The sequence below is a fragment of the Ascaphus truei genome, chromosome 1 (genome assembly GCF_040206685.1).
Source record: "Ascaphus truei isolate aAscTru1 chromosome 1, aAscTru1.hap1, whole genome shotgun sequence".
Lineage (NCBI taxonomy): Eukaryota > Metazoa > Chordata > Amphibia > Anura > Ascaphidae > Ascaphus > Ascaphus truei.
This window is the reverse complement of record NC_134483.1, coordinates 321,785,548-321,811,822: the sequence shown is the minus strand read 5'-3', so window position 1 is coordinate 321,811,822 and position 26,275 is coordinate 321,785,548. Positions and strand designations below refer to the sequence as shown.

Below are 26,275 nucleotides of genomic sequence, written 5' to 3'. Positions count from 1 at the left end.
CAGCCTATTTAGATGGGCCCGCCAGTGTTTACTATAAATGACAATGTCATCTAGGTAGGCTGTGGCATAAGCCCTATGGGGTTTCAGCACTTTATCCATGAGTCTCAGAAATGTGGCTGGGGCTCCATGCAGTCCAAATGGCCATGTCACAAACTGGTATAAATCCGTTTGCAATCCAGGGGGAACATATAAGGGAGATAAAACAAAATGCAATCTAGTGTAGACAGTTTGATAATCTATGAGTCAATTCAGTGATGTGTCTTGGCTCGTATGTGTAGCCTACTCACAAGATGCAGATCAAATACGGGCAATAAAGCACAGTGGTCTTTGCGGGAAGGGCATCTATTCCAATGTGTAGTGGAGACCTCCAATCTCAGCAAGACAGCGGTGTATATAGGGGAGAAAAGATATCCATAGTGCAGACCAATCATAAAAAAAGTAACTTTTATGGGGTTTTATGGGGTTTTTAAAAATGGACACTTACAATAAAAACATTGAAACAATGCATATATCACAATGCTGTGATAGAAGAGAGTGCTGTTGACTTCTGGCTCACCCACCACCTCCGGTCTGTGAACAACACTTGGGACGCTGCTACGCTGGAGTAATTATGGGAAAATAGATGACCCAGTAACCCAAATGTAGCATCAGCAGGGAGTAAAAGTCCCCCAATCCCGACCTGCAGCTCTGTCCCGATATGCGCAGTAACCACAGTGACTGTGGACGGGACAGCACGCCTCAGAGGGAGCTCCAGAGACACAACAGAGCGGCGTCCAATTCAAGGACCGGAGCCAGAGGGAACACAGGAGGTGGAGAGTCCAGCGTAGCAGTGTCCCACGTGGTTTTCACAGACCGGAGGTGCTGGGTGAGCCAGAAGTCAACAGCACTCTCTTCTATCACAGCATTGTGATATATGCATTGTTTCAATGTTTTTAATGTAAGTGTCCATTTTTAAAAACCCCATAAAAGTTACGTTTTTTATGATTGGTCTGCACTATGGATATCTTTCCTCCCCTATATACACCGCTGTCTTGCTGAGATTGGAGGTCTCCACTACAAATTGGAATAGATGCCCTTCCCGCAAAGACCACTGTGCTTTATTGCCCGTATTTGATCTGCATCTTGTGAGTAGGCTACACATACGAGCCAAGACACATCACTGAATTGACCCATAGATTATCAAACTGTCTACACTTAGATTGCATTTTGTTTTATCTCCCTTATATGCTCCCCCTGGATTGCAAACGGATTTCTACGAATTGGGGGACCAGTGGAACCAGTCCCTACCAGCTGGGTTTGAGCAGGGGGTTTTAATTAATTTATCCACATTATTTATCACGTTTTCACTGAATTATGTTTATATATCACTTGATTTGAATTTATTCACTATATATTATTAGTGAACACTAGTAGAGCTAGCGCCATTCCTTCACTATTACACAGCACACACTGGTATAAACCCATGGGAGTGGCAAAGGCTGTTTTGCACTTGGACTTTTCCTCTAAAGTTATTTGCCAGTATCCTTTTGTTAAGTCGAGCGTGGATATATATTCCGCGTTACCAAGGGCATCAATTAACTCGTCCACCCTTGGCATCGGATATGCGTCAAACTTGGATACCGCATTGACCTTTCGGAGGTCCACACAAAATCTTACCTTCCCATCGGGTTTAGGGACCATAACTAGTGGACTACACCACTCACTGCATGATTCCTCAATCACTCCTAAGTGTAACATTTCTCGTACCTCCTTCTCTACCAGGGCCCTTCGACTCTCAGGCAACCTATAAGGATGGGAACGTACTTTTACCCCAGGTGCTGTCTCGATCACATGTGAAATTAAATTAGTTTGCCCTGGCAAATCAGAAAAAACATCATGGAATTGTGTAATTATTTCTAACAAGTCCCCTTTTTGTTCAGAGGACAACTGTGCACCCATTGGGATTTTATCGTCACTGTAACAGGGGACTTATCCCTGTTCAGTAATGTGCCTTTAATCCAGCAGTGTGGTGGTTAACCTCTGGTAGTTAATTACTAAATACCACCTGCCTGATTAGATGGCTTACAAAGCCTGTCTTTTGAAACAGGAAGTTAGAACTCTTTAGCTGACACCTGAGCTGAACTTGGAGACACACTTGTCTTGAGCTCTGCCAAAAAATAGCAGAGCTGCTTTCAAGACACAGGGAAAACTTCTAAACCTGTATGCTGACAAACCCTGAAGACAAGGGAGCTGAAGCAGGGACAGTAAAGATTTTCCCTCCAAACCACAAGGACCAAATAAGACTTCTAAAACCTGGATGCTGATATTTTCTGTGCACGCATGGGTGCGGATCCAGGAGAGCAGAGAAGCTTACAAACAGATAAGACTTTTATTCTTAAGAGACTGCTTATATCTGCTTATTGCATGCTATGTTTGGGGCTGGGGAGAAATGCTTGACTATGGAGATGTGAATTGATTGCATAGTGTTTTCACTAGAAATACTACCAAGTGAACGGAAGCTTTGTCCCCCCCCCCCCTTGTTTGGATGTTTTCCTGATAAAAAGGAAAATGCACAATAAAGCCTTATTATAATTTCACATTATAAAGCTTCCTAATTGCGTACCTCTGTGAACGTCCGTCCACAGTCACCCACAATGTTCTCCCGTCGGGGCTGAGGACCCAAGTCCGTTTCCTCCTCCACCGGGTGGATGAATAGAGACCGCTGCATCTTCCAGGGTTTCAGCAAGTTCACATGGTAAATTTGTTTACCCTTCCTGGACCCTGGTTGAGCGATCTCGTAATCCACATCACCCGTGCGGCGGAGTACTTCGAATGGACCCTGCCATTTGGCTAGGAGTTTGCTCTCACAACTGGGTAACAACAACATCACCTGATCTCCTGGGTGAAACACTCTCATACAAGCATTTTGATTGTAATGTCTCTCCTGACTGTCCTGGGCTGATCTAAGATTTTTCCTAGCAAAATGCCCGACCACATCTAGGCGCTTCCAGAGGTCCAATACATATTGCAGGGTATTCTTAGAAGGGGACCGCTGTTCCTCCCTGGACTCCTTTAGGAGGTCTAGGATACCCTGGGGTTGGCGGCCATACAGCAGTTCAAATGGAGAGAATCCTGTGGAGGCCTGGGGAACTTCCCGCACTGCAAACAGCAGAAAAGGGAGAAGTTCATTCCAGGCTCTCTTCTCTGAATCTACAAATTTTCTCAGCATCCCTTTTAGTTTGGTTAAATCTTTCCACCAATCCGTCAGTCTGTGGATGGTAGACCGATGTCTGAACAGACTTGAACTCTAGTAATTTAAAGACATCCTGCATCAGTTTAGCCATAAAATTTGTACCTTGGTCTGCCAACTAACCTGGGGAAGTCCAACCCGTGAGAACAGCTCCAACAACTTGTTGGCTACTTGCTTCGCCGTTGCTGTTCTCAGGGGGAACGCCTCAGGATATCTTGTTGCATAGTCAACTATTACAAGAATAAACCGGTGTCCTTTCGCACAAGGTTCTAGAAGTCCTACCAAGTCTATCCCAATCCTCTCAAAGGGAACTGACACCAAGTGTAGAGGAACCAAAGGGGCTGGTTTTTGTCCCTTCGGACTAGTTAGCTGGCACTCCGGACATGCCGCACATAACTTAGCAATATCACTATGCATCCCTGGCCAATAGAATCGGGATGAAATATGGTCCAATGTTTTATCCCTGCCAAGGTGACCACACCAAGGGCAATATGGGCTAGAGTGAACACAGATTTAACAAACGCCTTGGGAACCAATATCTGTCTGGTGACCTCCCCTGTTTGTGTCTGCCTATTCACCCTATACAGGATATCATTTGATAATTCAAAATTGGGGAATACTATCACCCCCTGTGCATTCAATATCTGCTCATCAATTTTGACCACTTTATCATACTGTCTAGCAAGGACTGGGTCTTCCTCTGGTGAAAATCAGGGAGGTATAGGTCTGGTAAATCTCCAGGGCCCATATCCCCCTCCCTCTGGCCATCCCCAGCCATCACTTGTGACTTCTGGCTACTAGAATGGTCACCTTGAGACCCAGATTTCTGCAACCAGTCCTGTTTGGCAGATCGTCTTTGCTTCCGAGTCTTTTGAACCCGGTGTCTATTGGGAAAAAGGTCTGCTAGAAGGGGAACAGTTTGCCAGGGTTTTCCTGAGCCATAGAATAAGGCTCCTCGTGAGAGACTGGAGCCATTAGGTCCGAAAAGAAAGGCCAGTCCTGGCCAAGCACAACGGGGACAGGGAGCCAAGCAGCGACTCCTACTTCGAGGTAGGCCTCCTGACCTTTTACCTGTAGCCGGACTTTGGCCGTCGGATACCGTTTTACATCGCCGTGTATACATTCTATACTCCATGGAGAGTCAAAAGAACACACGTTAGGCGGTAACAGTTCCTGGAAGACCAGAGTTTGCCCAGAGCCCAAATCTACAAGGACCTGGACGTTTTTTCCCCCATTCTGGGCTGGAAGTAGCCAGGGCTTGTAATTCTCTCCAGTGAAGGCCGAGGCAACGGTCCTGCTGAAGGAACAATCCATCTGTGGACAGTCCACATGCCGGTGGCTTTGTTCTCCGCAGGCGGAACATGGAAAGGGTTCCCTCGCAGGAGGGTGTCGCGGATAGCGCTCCGCTGGACCAGATACTTAAGACCAGGCATCTGGTGGGTCCTGTGGGCGACGTCCTCGGAAGTTCCTCTATTTTGGCGACAAGCCGACATCAGGAAGGGGATGAGGGTCTCGGCGGTGCCCGGCATTTTGACTTCTTCCTTGTTGGAAGGACTGCTCTTTTCGTGGCACTTGGCGGTTGCGTATGGAGGGGCCGTAGTTTCCCCGTTGGTCCGGTCTCCCTCTTTGGGCATCCGCAAGCACCGGTAAAGCCAAATCCGTCGGGTCCAAGACACTCGCCTGGTCCTCGTCCCCAAGGAAGTTCTCAATGAGTCGGACCGCCAAAGCTAGGGTATCAACAGCATGGCGTTTTATCCAAGAGTGTGCGGAAGGGGTTATTTCTTGTAGGAATTGTTCCAACACCACTTGTTCAAGAATAGTTTCCTTAGTGTGTTGCTCAGATTGTATCCAGCGGTTACACAAGTCCAATAACTGCTGAGCGAGGACACGGGGTCTCATCTTAGAGGTGTACTTCAGGTTCCGGAACTGCTGCCGGTAGGTCTCTGGGGTCAGACCTAAGCGATCCAGTATGGCGGTTTTACTTGTTTGTAATCCACTGCCTGGTCCGCTGGGAGGCCCTGATATGCGGCCTGAGCTTCTCCTATAAGGACTGGGGCCAAAGCGATTGCTCAGCGGTTTGCAGACCAGCCCTGGGCTTCGGCAACCCTTTCAAACGTCAGTAGAAAAGCCTCTGGATCCTCGTTCTGAGCCATTTTCCTCAGGAACACCGGGGGTTTGTTCGCAAGTTCTGGACTGGCAGAACCCTGGAATTGGGTCAGTAGCTTGGCAATCCGCTCATCCTGGGCTGCCTGCTGCTGGGTTAGGAGCTGGGTTTGCTGCTGCAATAGCAGTTGGGCCTGCTCCTGCATTAACAGTCCCTGCTGTCTGGTCTGCTCGCACAGAAACTCTTTTTAAAATTCTTCCACTTTTCTCATTTTTGTGTGTGTGTGGCCCTTCAACAGCAGGGGCCTCTCAAAATCCCACCTCAAAAACCATATGTTGCAGGGTACATGCAAACACACATGCGGGTTCTCTTGATAAGGCTTATTTATTGAGCCTTAAAAACATACAGCACACAAAAGCAAAATAGCTTCTCTTCAGCATACAAAAACAAAATAGCTTCTCTTCAGCATAGAAAACAAGGCAGCTTCTCTTCAGCATGCAGGAGACAGACAGTTCATCACACATGTACTTTGAAAACAGACCTTATAGCAGTAATCTCTTCAGTATTTCAGTCCTGTCTCCTGACCAGCTAGCCTGCATGTGTGTACAGCCTGGGGGTTTTAAAACACCTTGAACATGCAGCTGGGGTCAGACTAATTAAGCAGCCCTTCTCAACTGAAATTTAACCTCGTCACTGCTGCACTGCAAGCCTAACCATAGGTTTGCCAGGTATATGGCTGGTGATGTTCATTCACCCTGTCACAGTGACTTTGATATTGAACCATATAACAACTTAGAAATGGTTTAAATCAAAAACAGATATTTTTGGGTGCAGAGCTGTGACGATGGAGAGGATTTGGCCCGGGATTAAAGGGGTTACACCCCAATTTGCCACCCTCTAACCTCACCAAGGAGACAATGGGTTAACTGGGCTGAGGCCCAGACGTGTGATTTAACCCTTGTCATAACCTGAAAATGTATATTCCCTATTCCCCCATGTTTTATTGTTAATCAGTGTCTGCATCACACACACACTGGGATCCATCCAGGAGCACAAGGGTTAATAGTGGTATAGTGATTATAACCCTTTGTGTAACTTTCCCGCCTTTTCAGGCACCATTTTGCAGGTTCCCAAAGCGGATACAATGTCCTTTAAAAGAGTTAAAATCACTTGAGTCAAGTTCAACGTTAATTGGCGTGGGAATAAACTGTTCTGGGGGCCCTAGAAATAAAATTATTTTTGCCCCTAGTTCCTAAGCTTCCCCCCACTCGACCACAACCGGGTTCCCGAATCCTGGACCCCCGATATGGGTCGAACCGTAAGCTTCAATGGCGGCGGCAGAAACAGCTCTGAAAAATGACTAAGTGTGAAATGCTGTCATTTAGGAATCCATATCTCCGGTTCCGGAGGGACCAGAGTTTCAAGGATTGGGGTATCTGTAGTCACTGCTCCGGCATCACTGCAGAACCATCCTTGACCCTCTTGGACCAACCCGATGGAGTATGGACCCCTTTGATAGTTGATAGTTCGGGACCCCTTTGATAGTTCGGGACTTTTTACGAGTGATTCTAATGGGGGAAAAGCCTCATGGTGAAAAAATGACTAAGTGTAAAATGTTGAAATGTGTAAGTCCATATCTCCGGTTCTGGAATGCCCAGAGGGATGGGATTTGGGTGACATGTAGCCAAGGTTCTGGCTTTAATGCATGCCTATTTCCAGCCCCCTCAGACCAACCAGACGGAGTATGGACGAATGTAAAAATTTGTGGATTTTCTCATAGACTTCAATGGCGGCGGTTAAAGTGAAAAATCATTTAATGTGCATTTGTGTATCTCCGGTTCCGAAGGTTGTAGAAAGTCTCTTTTTGGACCATATGGTGTCCCAGTTCTGGCAATGAGAACTGGGAAGTTTGGACCTGCTAGACCCAACGGAACCGAATATTTTAATACGTTTATGTTTTATGTTTAATACTGTGTCCCAAGGTATGGACAAAGACCTAGAGGAAATTCTTTTGCATACCAGGATAGGAGATGGCCCTAGAGGCGACCCAATGTCTAGGAATTAAGTATTGTTCAAAGGGTTTTGTCACCCTCCCTGTTTACCTAAGGGCGGAGGAGGCTCAAACCAGAGCAGTCTTTAAGTGTCCCACTTCACACCTTTCAACAAAGGTTTTCCTGCCAGAACTCCAAATGGATAGACTGGCTGGCATTCCTGATGCAAATGTGGGGCTTCAGAAATTAGACCCCAGAGCTCTACTGCGCATGTCCCAACAAGCAGGGGGGCATGGATTAAAATGTGTTCCCAGACTAGTGAGTGGCTGGAGGTAATTGAAAACCAATCACCTGTACTTAAGGTTAAGGATAGGGCCACAAAAGGTATATAATCTGTGGTCAAGCCCTTATCCAGTGTTGTTCATGTTCTTCAAGTTCTTCAAGTGTTCAGTCTGTTCTATACCATCTTGATTGCTGAGAGAAATGCTATGCACTGTCTTCCTGCCAGAGGTCATTTCATGTCTTGGGGTCTTGATGACTATGAAGAGTGCTATATGAACTGCCAGTCCAGATGTGACTGCTTCATCATTTCCATTTTAAGTAAGTGTCTATATTTTGCCTGTTATTTGTACATTATTGTGTGTTCACCTTTATCAAGGAATAAATTATATTTTATCATATCTAAGTCTCGTCCCAGTTCAGACCCAGTGATAAATATATATCCACTGTTATATATATTTATGTGTGACTTATACAGCCTGCCATAATCTCACCGTGACAGGCTTGTATATGAACTGGTGGCAGCTGGCGGGACTGAACTGGACCTGGATTACAGTATTCTGCGGGGTACTGTGATCCAGTGGGAACTTGATGGTAATTGCAAGTTCCTGGGACTAAAGATATTGAACACACAGTGTACAACATATAACACAAGATATGGCACCTCCTCACTGTTCCCCTACTTGTGAGAAGCATTGCCTCCAGAACCAAAGTGCCGGCCATTCGTCTGACTGGAGCCGGGCACTGAGACCGGAGGAGTGGATCAAGTCGGCGCAGGGACCAGCAGCCAGCAAGGCTGAGAGAGAGACAGCAATAGGTGAGCATGAAACCCGGCAGGCTGAGCAAAGATCCACAGCTGCAGCTGCTGTAACCATCAAACCGCCCGGAGAGCATGGAATGGACCCAGCTCCGGGACGGCAGAGACTTGTGGAGGGAGCGGGAGGTCTTGGAAACCACGGAAGTCTTGCACCAGGAGAGGTAACGGCCGTTGCAGTGGCCCGTCCATTTTCCCTGAAAGAGCTAGCACTGGTGTGTGCGTTGGGCAAGATGTGGTTCCCGGCGAAGTGGACCCAGTTCCTGGCGTCGGTACCGCACCGACCCGCTTATCCCCTCCCTGAGCACGGCGCTCAGGCAACTCCGCTCTGGACTCCGTTGCCCCTTGCTGGGGTTAGTCCACCAGTGGCGGAGAAGCACCGGCAGCTGCTGCGGCACTGCCAACAAATGGGCCACAATAATGCCCAGTGCCCCTCAGGGCCAACGCTCACGAGCTGCGGAAAAGATGAACCAGTTAGCGGCATCCTCTGATGGCTCCCGCCCAGCCGGGGCGACAACCCTCCTCGGGACGTCTCCTGGAGAACCTGGACGGGCTGCATCAGCAACAGCGGCGGAGAGCAGCGGCCATCCACCGGATCCCGGCGGAGAACCGGCGGCGGCGGAGAAGCCGCCACTCTGGCATCCTGCCGGCGGCAGTTTTATTTGGGGGGAGGGTTGGGGTGTGCGGGAGGTTGGTGTTTCACATGGTTTGGCGGAGTCGGCGATTCCCAGCGATGACCGGAGCCCTACAAACCACGCCGACAACCCTGCATCACCGCCGGGTACTGCTGCGGCAGCTACCCGGGGCTCGCCCATGGCGGCGGCGACGGCGGCGGAAGAGCCGCTATTCCGGCAAAGTGCCGGAGCCCTCTCTGAGTGGGGGGAGGGACAGGGATTGCGGGAGGGGGTTTTGTTACCTGGTTTGCATGGAGCTGTGTTTCTCCACAAAGACCTGGGACCCCGGTCCTGCACCGTTTCCCCTGTGCCAACCCCGGCGCTGCTGCAGCGTCGCGTTGCTTACTGGCCCAGATGTTGCCGGCGGCGGCCACTCCAGTCCCCCTGCAATTGCGACCAACGAAGGCGGCGGTCTCTGCGGGGACCAGCGAGGTAAACCAGACCAAGTCGCAGACTGACCCTGACTTATTTTTCCCTATGACTGTACCCTGTTGTTTCACTCTAGGGGTGACTGGGGGGTGGCAGGAGATAGGGGCACAAGGGGAGGGGAAGGAAGGGCAGCTTGTAGGGCAGTCAGGATTCCCCAACTCTCAGTTAAGAGCCCCACTGTTGCAGGTTTGCTATGGGCCAGAGGTATCAAGGGTTGTGGCAAAGTTAGACCACACCCAGATTTCAGGGGTAGTAGCAAAGTTAGAACATCCCCAGATTACCTGCCGGCCAGAAGCTAAGGTGGGTGCATCTGCACCAGCAACCCTGAGCTCATCTCCGGTAATGGGGGCACAGCTTCAGGGAGAGGGGCTAGCCCCGTTACTGTAGCACCCAGCTCTAGGGTAGGATTGCCTGGGAGAGGGTTGGGTGGGCCAGTGGGAACCGGGGAGGGAAGGCAGCAAGTGAGCCAGCCAGATTTCCCCATTACCCTGGCAGAGCAGCCAAGGGACTCTCAGTTAAGAGCCCCACTGTTGCTTCCTTGCTATGGGCTGGAGGTATCAGGGGTTGTGGCAGAGTTAGACCACCCCCAGATTACCTGCCAGCCAAGAGCTAAGGTGGGTGCATCTGCACCAGCAACCCTGAGCTCATCCCCGGTAATGGGGAGACAGTGTCAGGGAGATGGCCTCACTCAGGTGCCCCTAGGATCCAGGCTAGGATTAGCTAGGGAGAAGCACAGTGAGGGGAGGATGCAGGTAGGTAGCCAGCATCAGTTCTCAGTGGGAGAAGAAGGGCTAGTGGTAGCCGAGGAGGTACAGCAGCAGGTATGGCAGCTAGAGTCCCCCATTACCCTGGCAGAGCCTCAGGGGGTTTCTCAGATCAGCAACCCCCTGTTGCAGCCTAGCTATGGGCTGGGGGTATCATGGACAGTGGCCAGTTTGTGCCACCCCAGAGATACCTGCCAGCCAAGAGCTAAGGCGGTTGCATCTGGAGAGATGCCCCGAGATCATCCCTGGTAAGGGGGAGACAAGGTCAGGGAGGTAGGTGCACTCAGGTAGTTCCAGTGTCTGGGATAGGATTGCCCAGGGGAGAGAGGAGTGCAGGTGGGCTGCAGGGAGGTAAGCAGCAGGCTGAGGTGCTGGGCCTAGGGGAGGCTAGGCTGGGAGGCACCGTGGAGCAGGGGGAGATAGGAGGTCAGTGGGGTGTTAGGCAGCTGGCAGAAGCTAGGGATGGGCTAGGTAGGCAGAAGGTCCCTTGTTCTGACTGGCCAGGAGCGACCCCTCTGACAGATCCCCCTGGGTTCCCAAAGGAGAGGCTGTGGGTAGATAGGCAGCCAGGGAGGATAGTCAGGAGTATAGCAGAGTAGCTAAAGGGTGGCACAGAGCCAGGGCAGGTAGGGTCCCTACAGAATAGTGACATAGCCCTTTCCCAGACTTGGTTGACTGGAAAGCGACGGTCTCTGCTGGATAGCTGGTCTCCTGCAGATGCAGAGACATGCCAGTCTCTGGTCAGTGTGCAGCCTGGACTGCACCGGGGCCCCTTCACCATGGACTTGGTTCCCAAGGCACTGGGTGGGGGGCAGAGGGAGGCAAAGGAGAATGCCCAGCAGCCAAGGTGGAGCCCTGCTCCACAAGATCTGGACTTTACAATCCACTGTGGCCAGGACAATGTACTGGACAATGTCGGAGGACAATTTTGCCAGGCCAATCCCTCAGGACTTATTGAGTGCGTCAAGGGCGCCAGTGGTACCCCAGGGATGGGGGAGGCGACTGGGGCACCAGGCACCCATTGAGCAGGGGAGGTGTGACAATGGAGAGGATTTGGCCCGGGATTAAAGGGGTTACACCCCGATTGGCCACCCTCTAACCTCACCAGGGAGACAAGGGGTTAACTGGGCTGAGGCCCAGATGTGTGATTTAACCCTTGTCATAACCTGAAAATGTATATTCCCTGTTCCCCTGTTCCCCCATGTTTTATTGTTAATCAGTGTCTGCATCACACACACACTGGGATCCATCCGGGAGCACAAGGGTTAATAGTGGTATAGTGATTATAGCCCTTTGTGTAACTTTCCCACCTTTTCAGGCACCATTTTGCAGGTTCCCAAAGCTCAAGTTCAACGTTAATTGGCGTGGGAATAAACTGTTCTGGGGGTCGATAAGGGTCGAACCGAGAAGAGCGGGTCGTGCCATAGGCTTCAATGGCGGCGGCAGAAACAGCTCTGAAAATGACTAAGTGTGAAATGCTGTCATTTAGGAATCCATATCTCCGGTTCCGGAGGGACCAGAGGATCAAGGATTGGGGTATCTGTAGTCACTGCTCCGGCATCACTGCAGAACCATCCTTGACCCTCTTGGACCAACCCAACGGAGTATGGACCCCCTTGAAAGTTCGGGACTTTTTACCATTGATTCTAATGGGATAAAAGCCGCATGGTGAAAAAATGACTAAGTGTAAAATGTTGAAATGTGTAAGTCCATATCTCCGGTTCTGGAATGCCCAGAGGGATGGGATTTGGGTGACATGTTGCCAAGGTTCCAGCTTTAATGCATGCCCATTTCCAGCCCCCTCAGACCAACCAGACGGAGTATGGACAAATGTAAAGATTTGTGGATTTTCTCATAGACTTCAATGGCGGCGGTTCCCCATTGAAAGTCTATGGCAGGAAACCCCAGTGACTACAACGGCGGAGTTGCTCGATTGAAACCCATGGCGGCGGAGCCCGTTCTTTTCAATGGGGATTTAGTGAAAAGCTGAGATTTCTTTTTAGCGGAGATTTTTGTATTAAAGTGAAAAATGATTTAATGTGCATTTGTGTATCTCCGGTTCCGACCCAACGGAACCAGATATTTTAATATGTTTATGTTTTAAGTTTAATACTGTGTCCCAAGGTATGGACAAAGACCCAGAGGAAATTCTTTTGCATACCAGGATAGCAGATGGCCCTAGAGGTGACCCAATGTCTAGGAATTAAGTATTGTTCAAAGGGTTTTGTCACCCTCCCTGTTTACCTAAGGGCGGAGGAGGCTCAAACCAGAGCAGTCTTTAAGTGTCCCACTTCACACCTTTCAACAAAGGTTTTCCTGCCAGAACTCCAAATGGATAGACTGATGGCATTCCTGATGCAAATGTGGGGCTTCAGAAATGAGACCCCAGAGCTCTATTGCACATGTTCCAACAAGCAGGGGGGCATGGCTTAAAATGTGTTCCCAGGCTAGTGAGTGGCTGGAGGTAATTGAAAACCAATCACCTGTACTTAAGGTTAAGGATAGGGCCACAAAAGGTATATAATCTGTGGTCAAGCCCTTATCCAGTGTTGTTCATGTTCTTCAAGTTCTTCAAGTGTTCAGTCTGTTCTATACCATCTTGATTGCTGAGAGAAATGCTATGCACTGTCTTCCTGCCAGAGGTCATTTCATGTCTTGGGGTCTTGATGACTATGAAGAGTGCTATATGAACTGCCAGTCCAGATGTGACTGCTTCATCATTTCCATTTTAAGTAAGTGTCTATATTTTGCCTGTTATTTGTACATTATTGTGTGTTCACCTTTATCAAGGAATAAATTATATTTTATCATATCTAAGTCTCGTCCCAGTTCAGACCCAGTGATAAATATATATCCACTGTTATATATATTTATGTGTGACTTATACAGCCTGCCATAATCTCACTGTGACAAGAGCTATCTAGGATGAAAATGACCCAGTGAAAGAGACATGTTTTTGGTGGTATTGTGTATTTTAACCATCGTCTCTGCTATTGAAGCTAATGGAGACCTGCATGTTACCTCCCCTCTGTGCCTGAAGTCTGCTGATTCCATTGTCAAAATATAGGGGCTTATTTATTGAAGTCTCCTGGCTGCAAAACTAGGGCAAAGAAACTGAATTCATTAAGGAAAACAATTAAACTAGTGGGATTTTCTTGATTGATAAATCTGCTGCAGTCTTTTCCCACTCGTTTTGTCTTGGTTTTGCTGCCGGGAGGCTTTGATAAATGATCCCCATTGTGTCAGATTATATACCAAAATATACTGTACACATGTAGTCAGCTTCATTGCACTTGCTGTCGGGGCAGTGAGAAATTCAATTTTCGGCTGATCCTATGCAGGTTGCTGCAGCTTTTACTGTCCCCAGAGCCGTGTTGTCTTCCATTTCTTCATGCGGCTCAGAGGACAGTAGGTCTGCCTTCATTTGTTACAAACCCCTTCTTTTAAATAAATCAGATGCCTACAGTATGTTGGGTCACTGCTTTTGGAAGGTGAGAGCATGGCATATATTTATTAAGTGGTGCTGTTGCATAAGACCTTCACTTAAATGGGCCATAAGGTGTCTTCCCGCACAGTATGTATGTATTTAGTTCTCCTGTGATTGGTCGGCGGAAACTTGGCTTGGGGGTTCACTAAATGGCTGTCAGTGCAGCAGGAGGATCAAAGATGCAAAGTTCTGTGGGGAAGATCATGTGACCAGGCAATCACTAGATACAATTAATGCACTGCTAGAGAGGGCAGGGCACAAAAAGGGGTATGCCGGAGAGCCTGTTTCAGAAGAGGAAGGGGATGTGACTTTGTAAATGGTTGCTATAGAAACAAAAAATGTTTGTTACATTATAATACATTAAAAAGTAATTCAGATTTTTTTTTCTTCTGCAAGTATTTTCTCATATTACAGAATTGATTTATTTAAAAAAAAACACATGTTGGATTTTGCTTGGTCTGCAGCTTTAATCTGCTCAGTGCAATAGTACTGTAAATGGCAATACTCATAAAGTTGTGGCAGAGCTATCTGGATTTGCTAACAAGTAATTTGTAGTTTAGTTGAATGCTGCAATTCCCATAGCACTAATCCCAGGCATGTCTGACTCCTCTGGACAGGGGTAGGGAATCTGTCCAAATAAGGCATAGACAATTAGAGTTGCTAGTATTGGGTAATAGTCCTTCTGGATTCTTTTCAGTGTTCAGTATCCTTGCTATCTGTTAGCTTGTTTCTGGGTAGATAACTACTGAATAATGAAGAAATAGTCTGCATGAAAATGATGCAACCTGCCCAATAGCAAAAGTATAAGACATTCCTGCACAGAAATTAAGGAATCCAGATAAATAATGTACAAAGGCTGAATTGTTATTCACAAGGGTGAATGAGGCTCAGAGGCTTCAAATGTCCCCATATTCCATCCTGATTGAAAGTGACATTACACCAATCTACATACACATGCAACAAAAGATGATCACTGAGGTCCTGCCCTACTTTCCATGTTTTATCCATACCTAAAAGGACCTACAGGAAGGAGATGACCCAAGTAATGTCACCCCTACACTAGGGTTGTTATGTGGCCATGTTAATGTCATCTCACTCCTGCACCAGGGTTGCTATGTGGCTACAAACAGACTGTAAGAGATGTGTGCAGAGGTATGCAAATGGAGACCGTTTAGGGTGAAATTAACATATGGTTTTATTGAGCCTGTCCCTTTAAACAGCACTGCAAACAAAAATATACAAAAACAACAAACACCTATTTTTTGTAAGGGCTAACTTACTTTCCCAGGTCCCTCTTTTACAAGACTGGGAGGATAATCCCCTTTCCAGCCTACCACCCCAAAGTCTCAGTGGTACCTTAAAGCAGGTGGCCCTTCAGGTCAGTGGTGTCCAGTGCCTTGGTGTGTTTGCCTCTGGCAGGTTCCTGTGCATCCAGGAAAAGAGCTCCGGTCCCTTGTGTCTTGCTGTCAATACACAGTCCTCCTGTGTATTCAAGTCCCTCTCCTCATGTCAGCACCGTTGTGTGCTGAAGAAAATCTCCCTCCTGTGTCTCACATAAGGCTTTTTCACAGAGCTCTGATTAGTCCAGGTGGAGACTGGCTAATTCAGTGGCTGCAATTAACCAGCTCAATGATGGATTCAGAGCTCTGAGGCAGCTTTATCCAAACAGGGATAAGTCCCTTTTACACAGACCATCTCCTCTTCCTGTATAGAATAATATTATGATGATAGGGGTAGATGCGGGTGCTCTTAAATAAAAGTTAAGCCCGCTATTACCCCTACCTATCAATGATATGATGTATTTATTTATGTATGTGCAGTTTAGTGTACCAGTCCTATATATGTTAATCTTAAAGTATGTTAAACAGTGATGTAAAGCTCTGTTAAAGAGCGTGCAACCACATCAGAGTTTGGTACTCTAGGCCAGGATACTGTGATGGGATTAGGCCCATTTTTGAGGAACCAGGGAGATGTCAACCACCTGCTGAGTGAACTTGTTCTGCAATATAGTTGGACGCCCTGGGGCTATATCTGTATTGTGTGACTCTGGAGGGGAATTGAGTGAGCATTGTCCTGTATCTGCCTACATCCTGGGACTATGTTAAGGATGGGAATGACCATATTTGGGCATACCATTTTGCATACCATTTTGGGCCAGAATGCCCACTTTCTACCCCAGTAATCTCATCAACCGGGTCAGGAGCCATGTGAACCAGGTCTAGTGTTCCTATCGAGACTTGCAGGCATCTCCCTGATTTGGACAGCGGTATAAATACTCCTCCCTAGCCTCAATAATCATTCCGGACCTGATGGCCTTTGTGAAGGCTGTGTGCTGACAGAGCTGAAATTGCTGACAGGGAGTAAGCAGATGGGAATTGAGGAGACCCAGTGCAAGGGTCTGGAGCATCCGGTGGAGCTGCAGTCTGTGTGTGCAGTTTCGAATAGAGCTATTTGGAGTGAAGCAACGGCTTGGAATTTAAAACTGCTATCCAGCGGAAAGCATGGCAGTGCTGCCCATACTACCAAGGACAACGGTACAAGTTAGGAATACATATCAGGGTAAGCTTCCGGATAGAGGTCCCTGCACCTAGGACTTTAGGTTGCACCCCCAGTTACTCCTGTTGGGTGTTTGTGTGTGTATCTTATGTACTGGAAGTTTGTAGAAGCTTTTTCCAATAAATTCATTTTTATTCCACTCTGCAGTTCTGTCTAGTGTACTGATCACGGGTGTAATTGTCCTGGTCTTCCATGACAAATATTAAAAATAGCTTTTGTGCCATCATTTTTAAATACACTTTATAAGTTGTTTTCAATTACATATGTAAATTGAGGGGACAGTGTCTAACAGATATTGCAGGTGGGATAGTCATTTTAGAGAGGTAGCTGTGATTACAGAAGCAATCCAAACAATATCCCACGTGTTTATTTTTTTTAATAAATCAGTTCTATAGTATTAGATAATACTTACTACTTTTTTTAATTCAACTTTTAGATGCCGTTTTGAATGAGTTTTAAGGAGCATCCTTTGATTTCTATAGCAGGTTTTAGCCCAACTCCCCAGTCGCACAAGGTCTTTGTAACAGTTTCCTGTTTGTGATCATTTGTTGCCAATATTCCCAGCAGCTTGAGTTGCAAACTGTACCAATAGATAACGTTATCTTAATAATATTAGAATACATTGTCGCTGCTGAGTTACACTGACTAAATGATTGACTGAAACTGAAAGGCAGCCATTTAGTGATCCCTGGGAAGCAGGATCTTTGCTGGTCGTTCACGGGAGAATGAATCAATCGCCAGCGTAGATAATTCGTTAGTAGAGAAGGAGAAAAACTGGAAGAGCACTACTGTAAGTATCAAAAAAGTAGATAGGAGGGTGTGTATCCCATAAAAAAGATTATTTATTGTTCATGGAAAAACAGGGCAATGGTAGGTAGGGCTCTCCATTGCCCTGTTTTTCCATGACCAATAAATAATCTTTTTTATGGGATACGCACCCTCCTTTCTACCTTTTTGATACCTACAGTAGTGCTCTTCCAGTTTTTTCCTTCTCTACTAGCCTACCCCTTGGACGGAAGCACACCTGGGGACACCTCACCTCTGGATCGCATGGACTGTGCAGCACTCAGAGTGATTCAATCGCTTGCTACATGTTTCCCTGAATGAACCAGAAGAGAAAGAACTCAGTTTAAAGTAGCACTCTATTATCTGTAGTAGGATAGTGTAGTTGATTTAAAAATATATCTTTATTGAATTAAATGTTAAATTATTGGTGCATGGAGTGGAATAAAAAGATCAATGGACACTCTGTCTGATGACTCAGAGTGTTTCACATATAGTGATGACAACTTGTGTCTAATAGCTGGAACAGTGCCAGCTGTAGCAGGTCGCTACCATTGATTAGACCGCTGTTAGCAGTCTAGAGATGATCGATCGTCGACCAGGGCTCTTTTAACTTATGAACAGTGTCAGGTTTGCTTCTTAGGGGGTAGACTACACAAGGCTGCGATTATTGAGGTGAATGGTTCAGAACGCCATCTACTTAATCTGATTCACAGGCATACTATCCAGGAAAGTACTCTGTGCACATAAAGGTTCATGCTTCCAGCTGACAATTAGCCAGCAGGGATACTTACCCCAGCATCTGTGGAACTCTGAATTTACTCTCCACAGTAACTGTTTGCATGGGTGTTGAATTAGCAGAGTCTTTCAAACAAAGTTACAGACCATCACCCTCCTACTATGCAGCATACTCTGCTGCTCTAGGCTATATCAAATAGCAATTGAAACGAATCCGCCTCTGTGTACACTACGTTCCTCTTTTGGCCAGGGGGAATGCAACTACTCATCTATTAGCACATCTGACACTGTCATCTCTAGACTGCTAACAGCGGTCTAATCAATGGTAGTGACCTGCTACAGCAGGCACTGTTCCAGCTATTAGACACAAGTTGTCATTACTATATGTGAAATACTCTGAGTCATCAGACAGAGTGTCCATTGATCTTTTTATTCCACTCCATGCACCAATATTTTAACATTTAATTCAATAAAGATATATTTTTAAATCAACTACACTATCCTACTACAGATAATAGAGTGCTACTTTAAACTGAGTTCTTTCTCTTCTGGTTCATTAATCAATACATTCTCAGTCTAGCACCTTATCTACCCTATACTTTAATTCAGCTTAAGCAGAGGTTCCTTTACCTTTCCTACCCCTCCCCCTCCTTTCCCACGGTATATATACATGTTTTCCTGTTCAGGACTTTATTAAAACAATTGGTACGTTATAGGGTGTTATAATGCTCAATCTTCCTGGTGTTATTGTTTACAACAGCGTCACTTATCAGTGAGCTTACCATCCGGGACTGCAACCCAGTACCTGTCTTCTATCAAGTTTATGTTTAGGGGTCCCCCCTACAAGTATCTGGTTATCTATTCATTCATTTATCATACTGTTGGGGTCTTTAGCATTACGCAGTCACATGGTCTAGATAATTCGTTATCAATTTTTTTTTTAAAGTGCCGCTTGAACTGTCTCTTTAAGACACTAGCAAAGATATTGTGCGAGAACCGGTGCAAAACCTCTCTGGGTTTTTTTTAAAACATAATTTAGAACACTCAACAAAATTAATACAGTCGTTTTTCAAATATGATTCTTCCATGCAGTTTATAAAGCCAATTAAGCATATAGAACAATTCTTTGCAATGATTGAAAAGATGGTTATCAATTCCAATCTTTTAAAAGTATCTAAGCTCTGGTAGTAGTATTTACAGTAAGCCAGCTATTTTTATGTTGTCAGTTGAGCAAGTGTATTTTCTCTTCGAAATAGTTTTTTGCATATGATATGTCATGGTGCAACTGGAATTTGTGAAGTCAAAGTTGAACAGTAATCCATTTTGGTCAAAGCGCTTAAGTTAAATACTAGGAAATTGCAACAATGTTCAGGCTTAATATTTCTGAAAGCAACTTAATTATGGTAATTAAAATTCAACGAAGATTCGTGACCGATTCAAGAACACTAATGGCCATAATCAAGTTACAAATGTATTTAGCTTATTATGTAAGCTTCTGTTTTTATTATTGTGTATTTTGAAAGGCTAAGCCTGCAGCAGCTGATCACAAGAAAATGGTTCAACCTTTTAAACCCTTTGCACTAGAATAATGTGATAACCGTGTTGAATTTTCCTGTACTTTCTATAACCCTTTGGCAACCATCTCTAGACAAGGCTACGAGGTACTTGGTACCAAGATAAATGCACTAGTGATAGCAGAGCATGTCTCCTCTGACTCAGCCTGCCACAGAAGTTGGGAATGGAAAAGATACAAATTAGAACTATAGCTGTGGAACAGAAGGTGTCTGAAGGATGGAAGCAAAAGACAAAACTTCAGACACCATCAAACTGGAAGCCAATTTCAAATGTGAAATCGGCTATACAATCCATCATGTGTTTACTTTTGAGTTTGCACAATACCAGCTGCACTTGTTTAAACTTCAAGAATGCTATTTATCATGGAATGCAAATGCTAATTTTGTATGTACATTTACACTAAGCAATGCTTCTCATACCTGCATCTTTAATATTCTATTTGGAGTGTCCATAAGAGTTACAAAGGAGTTAAGCAATAACTTATAATGTGATGTATTCAAGTTTGCTCTTCACTCGAAGTGCAAAAAACATATGCATCTAATGTTCTATGCATGTGCAACCTTGAAACAAATAAAAAAGCATACTTTATCAAAAACTTTTTTATGTATTAGCTAACTAAAAAATCATGCTTAATAAAAATTATACAACATATGACAGAGAAGCCCAATGCTACATCCAACATGACAAAAATACACAGTAAAATACATATATCGTCTCTTGAAAAAGTGTCATTTAGTTGAACCCTTTAGTCAAAGCATTGTAAGCTTGCGAGCCACGACAAGGCAGACCCTTGACGCAAGTCCTAACACTGCCAGATAAAATACTAATATACCTCTATTAGGATTAAAATTCTCATTTACCTCTATTAGGAGGGAGAAAGACCACATTGGATCTATATCCAGAAGAATTAAAGGACCTACTAACTTGGGAAGTGGGGAGGGGCGGGCTTAAAACATGGGAAGGAGGAGTCACTAACCTCCAACAGCTGAAACTGCTGAAGCTGAGAATAGGTTAACAAAACACAAAACCCCAGCAAGCTCTTTTTGGGAACCCCTGAGCCCCCACAATATATATATATATGTATATAAGTTTTGGGCTTCTCTGTCGTCTGTTATATACATATGCAACGCTCAATAGCACTCCTTTTTGACACTTATATACATATATATATATATATATATATATATATATATATATATATATATTGTGGGGGCTCAGGGGTTCCCAAAAAGAGCTTGCTGGGGTTTTGTGTTTTGTTAACCTATTCTCAGCTGTTTTATGCCACGTCAGTCCTGGCAGCTTTTTGTGACCCAAAGACAAATGAATACAGCCCCAGTAATTATTGGAAAATCCCATTGTAATGTTGCACGGACTCTCTGCTAACCTAACCCCTCTTACAATGACTTAGAAAGGCACTCACGGGTGCAAGTGGAGCTAAATTGGAGCAAAGCACCTTGATACGTTTCCCCACCCAACAGTATCATCTGTCACACCCCCAACTCACACAGGTTGAGCAAAATAGGTTCAGACAACCTTCATGCTAAGAAATACACAACTGCCTCTCCTAACTGCTAGTACTGGAAAAGCATTACAAGAGTTGCTAGTCTTCATATACAAACCTTACCTTTTACTGAGGCTGTTCTTGTGCAGTTGTATAAAATTGCAAGCTCTCCAAATGTTGTCCACACAGGGATAGATGTTAGAAGTTTGCTTTGCTGAAAGACCTCTGTTTTCCCATCTGAAAAAAATAAATACAATAACATTTATAATGACCTAAACTTGCACATATTTACCACCGATGAGTGCAGTACACAGGGGCCCTTGTTCTTAGATATAAATGTAGTGTAGAAATAATTCAGTCATATTTTATTGTGTAATAATAATAATCTCTCATGTATGTTTTAGTACTAGTTAAGTCAGTTAATCAAGGCACGTATGATCAAATGTCCTGATTAAGAGATACAATTAGGTACACTAATGCCTATTGTAGTTGACTACAGCAACAATGGGTGGGTCATAATATAACAGTAAGTAGCCATTTGTCTCCTAATTCAGCCCTATTTATTACAACTTCATCATAAACTAAGTGGCTTGTGTATCAAGGCAAAAGTGGTGCAATTCTGGGACAAACAAAAAACTGCACCACATGTATCAAAGGAAAGAATACTATTGAAATCAATAGGATTTTTTTTTCATTTGCTCTTGGATTGCACCACTTTTGCTGCGGTACATATCCCCTTATCTGTCCCCTAAATTAGCATATATGGGTCGTAGATTAGAACTACCTGAGTTTACCAGAGAGGAATGAATTGCAAAAATAGTGCCACAGGAGAAAGCCACAACCTCTATATTACCTAACAATTGGTTAACTGTGTAAGAAGTGCATAGGCGGCTTAATAAAATGAAAGTAAATGAAGCCCCTGGCCCTGATGGCATACATCCAAGCGTTCTTAAGGAGCTAAATTCAGTAATAGCCAAGCCATTACATTTAATATTCGAGGCCTCCATTTCCACAGGCTCAGTACCACAAGATTGGCATAAAGCAGACACTGTGCCTATACAGTATTTAAAAAGGGAGCTAGATCACAACTGGGGAATTACAGACCAGTAAGCCTGACATCAATACTGGGGAAGCTACTTTTAGTTTAGTATGGATAATATTCAGAAATAACTAATGGATAACAACATTAATAGTCAGCATGGTTTTATGAAGGATAGGTCATGCCAAACTAACTTTATTAGTTTCTTTGATGAAGTAAGTATGAATTTAGACCAGTTGATGTGTGTACTTAGATTTTGCAAAGGCTTTTAATACAGTGCCACACAAGAGGTTAGTGTACAAAATAAATTAAATTGATCTCTGTAAAAATATTTGTACATAGATTGAAAACTGGTTAAAAGATAGACAACAGAGAGGTGTCATAAATGGAACCTTTTCAGACTGGGCTCAAGTTGTAAGTAGAGTATCTCAAGGATCGGTACTTGGATGCCTGCGTTTTAACTTGTTTATTAATGACCTTTAGGTTGGCATAGAGAGCAGATGCTGATGACATGAAATTGTGTAAGTTAGTAGAATCAGGGCAGGATGCAGTTTCTCTCCAGAATGACTTGGATAGATTGGAAACATGGGCAGGTAAATGCAAATAAGGTTTAATACAGATAAATGTAAGGCTATGCATTTGGGAAACAAACATAAAAAGGCAACTTACAAATTAAATGGGGAAAAATTAGGTGAATCCTTGATGGAGAAGAATTTAGGAATGCTTGTAGACAGCAGGCTAAGCAATAATGCCCAATGTCACCCAGTAGCTGCAAAGGCAAATACGATCTCATCTTGCATTAAACGGGGGAATGGATGGAAGGCAAGTAAACATAATTATGCCCTTCAATAAAGTATTAGTAAGACCACACCTTGAATATGGAGTGTAGTTTTGGGCACCACCACTCTGTAAAAAAAATACATTATGGAGCTAGAAAAAGTACAGAGAAGAGCCACCAAATTAATAAAGTTATGGAAATCTGATTTATGAGGAGAGGCTAGCTAAATTACATTTATTTACATTAGAAAATAGGAATTTAAGGGGGAATATGATAACTATATACAAATATATTCATTGTCAATACAAGAAACTATCAAAATAACTTTTCTTCCCAAGGGCAGAACAAACTACACAGTGTCATCCTTTAAGGTTGGAGGAAAGGAAAGTTCACCAGCAACAAAGGAAAGGGTTTGTTACAGTAAGGGCAGTTAAATTGTGGAATTCATTACCCATGGAGACTGTAATGGCAGATACAATAGATATCTTCAAAAAAAGGTCGGACATCTTTTTAGAAAGGAAAGGTATACAGGGATATACCAAATAAGTAAACATGGGAAGGCAGTTGATCCAAGGAGATATCTGATTGGCATTACAGGTATGTGGAGTCAGAAAGGAATTTATTTTTCCCATGAGTTATCATTGAATGATGTTTCATGTTCGTTTTTTTGTTTGCCTCCAGTGGAATGTGGTCAAAAAGAAGAGCAGGCCTGTTACCAGGTTAGGTTGATGAGGTTCGAACAAACATGACCACAAAAATATCTGCTCAAGACTGGACAGAGAATGACATTAACTGCGAGTATCTAGGTGTATGTCTCATACTTCTCTATGTCCAGTGTTAAATGAAGGCTACATATTTGTCATGCACCAAAAATAAAAATCAATCAGGCTTCATGCTTCCCTGACACAGAGAAGGTGCCTGCACCACATTTATAGTCTGAGCTGCTTAATCACTTGGATCCAGATCCACAAAGCTCTGTTAAATCAAAGCTCATAACATCATCTTCTCAAAATCCGTAACAGACATTATTTTCCCTGAGGTTAACGCCATTAGTGATCTCATTCATATAGGTTTTACGCCATGTTAAGTTAGCACTGCCTTGCGTTAGCTTCAAATAACATGGCATTAAGCCTGTCTTACCCAAAGGCAGCATTACTCCCCACCCAGAGACTGAATAGATGTTTCATTAAAATTAAAATAGAGAAGACAGGAGAGTATTAGAACCCTGTAAATAACAATACGATAGTTAAAAAAAAAAAAAAAAAACTAACTGTGGTCTTACACTTATCCATACCCTGTTAAAGAACTATTTCATGTTGATGTGAGTATCACCGACTTTAGCTTTGGCTTAACTAACGTAACATTAAATCCCTGTGTTAACTTTAACGGAGCTCTGTGGATATGCGTTGTTAGAGGGAACATCTAATTTGCATAACATTAGCAGTAATGTCCATTATGCTGACTCTAGGGCTCATCATGGCTGACTACAGTACTTAACACTGCGTTTGTGTGCTTTACAGTTACCCATAGCACTTAACTAGGCATTAACTTTTGTTACGTCAATAACAGAGCTTTCTGGATCTGGGCCTTTGTGTCCATACAGTATTTAGGTGGTCACATTTTGTTATTATATTAAGTGAAGAGAGTGTTACAGATGCTAAAACGATCCCTCATTTTTGCAATGCAGTTTTTATGAAACCTCGTTACCACAACATTAAATAGAAACATATTTACAGCACACCACAGATGATTTAACAAAAACGCATGAAATCATTCAAGTGTGTCTACAGAATTAAAATTAAATGTGTCTGACGTGGTTTGTTGTAAAAGATGTAAAAGAAATGTAAAAAAAAAACAATTGAAGATGTGCCCTAGTGATTGCCTTCCTAACAATAGTCCATATAAACTGCTTCATATGACCTTGGAAAAAAAGTACAAAGTGCATGTTTGAAATGGCCACTAACATCAGAGCCCCAAGATGTTTGCTGAGGTTAAGCTTTGCATATGTAATCCCAGTACATCAGTAAAATGCTAGCTCTGAGGAGTATTTGAATAAACAAGTGTGGCCTTTTCAGTACAGACGGGCGAACAAAAGTTGCACATTTGGATCTGCCTCGGATCGGCTGGTTTCTTTGGTCTCTCGATTTCCGCCATTCAGTCTCAAAAATGGCAATTGCCTTTTCCACATTTTCTTTTTCGATCACTGAAGAGCAACAGACTAATAATTAGCACCAAAAAACGTGATCTGTAGATGAGGAGGAGGATCTGAGGAGTATAAATTGAGATGCAGCCCCCACTACATACGTCTTTTTTGGAGGGGGGATCGTCAAAACTATAATAAAAATGATTATTATTATTAATAATGGGTTCTTATAAGTATATATGAAGATTTTCATCTCTTGAAATGCTGACCTGCTATGGGACTTGTGGGTAATTCCTGGGCACGGCTGATAGAAGTTAGAGCATCTAATAACAACCTGTTTTTAATAAATGCTATTGGAGCTGGAATTACCATGGCTGGCTGCTGGCTCTACACAATGTGGGGTTAATTATCTCCATGGCTTGCGTGCAGTTACTTACGTGATCTTACCCTATGTCATATGATGATTCACAAAATCAGCAATTTTGCCATCATATATTAGTAGTCTTGTCCCAAACATACCAGACCCTTAAGTGCCATCTGTGCTGTGCCAGGCAAGCAGTGCTACAACCATCCCTAACATTTCTGTCAGAATTGACAATTATCATTTGGCAGCCACTCACCAATTACATAACGTCCATGTTGTATGTAAAAAATGACAATCAGAACCTGCATCAGCAACACGTTCAATACACATGAAAAGGTATGTATGCGCAGTTTTGATTAAAAAATAGACCCATACAGCTCCAAGTCCTGATGTTGTATTTAAAAATTACATAATGTGATACAGCATTTGCTATCTCCCACTCTCCCTCACAGTCCTAGGGCAATAGAGGTTGGGTTTGTGGCAGGGAATAACGGTTTGAAACTAGGTTGTTCTGACTCACTGTGGCAAGTGAGTAGAGCCAGGCAGTTTAACTCACTCCCATAGATGCACACAGAGTCCTTCTTTCTTTTGTACTTTTATTGTAACCACAACAATAACAAAAAGGGGGGAACTGGTTAGGTGGAAAAAGTAAGGAAGAGGTCAATTGAAATAGCTTTACCAAGTGTTAGGCAAGCTACTGTACGACTATCCACAATGGCTGCTAGAACTAAAAAGGAAACATGCTTGCCTGGGCTAAATAAGGCAAGGATTATGCCAACTAGCAGGGGGAGTCAGGAACAGTTAATCTGACTAAGAAATGCAGGGAGGTTGCCAGGGCAACAGGCTGGGAAGCCAAAGGGAAGCAACAATGTAACAACATTACACTGAGGAGTAATGGCTGCCTCAGAACTGGGAAAATAAACATACAAAGAGGTTCCAGAACATAGGTGTTGCAGTGAAACTAAGCAACATAACACAAGTTACACATGTTCCTTATTTAGCATAGGTGCTCTATTTAATTAATAGT

At 44.2% G+C, this 26,275-nt stretch overlaps 1 protein-coding gene across 1 annotated transcript in view; it reads right to left on the bottom strand.

Moving 5' to 3' along the window:
* The window catches only part of PRKG2 (protein kinase cGMP-dependent 2), a 174,967-nt gene that overhangs the window by 87,276 nt on the left and 61,416 nt on the right, over positions 1-26,275 (bottom strand). The window contains exon 4 of the mRNA XM_075606512.1: positions 21,048-21,161. Within this exon, the coding sequence (XP_075462627.1) occupies positions 21,048-21,161 (114 nt within the window). The remainder of the gene's footprint in view (positions 1-21,047; positions 21,162-26,275) is intronic.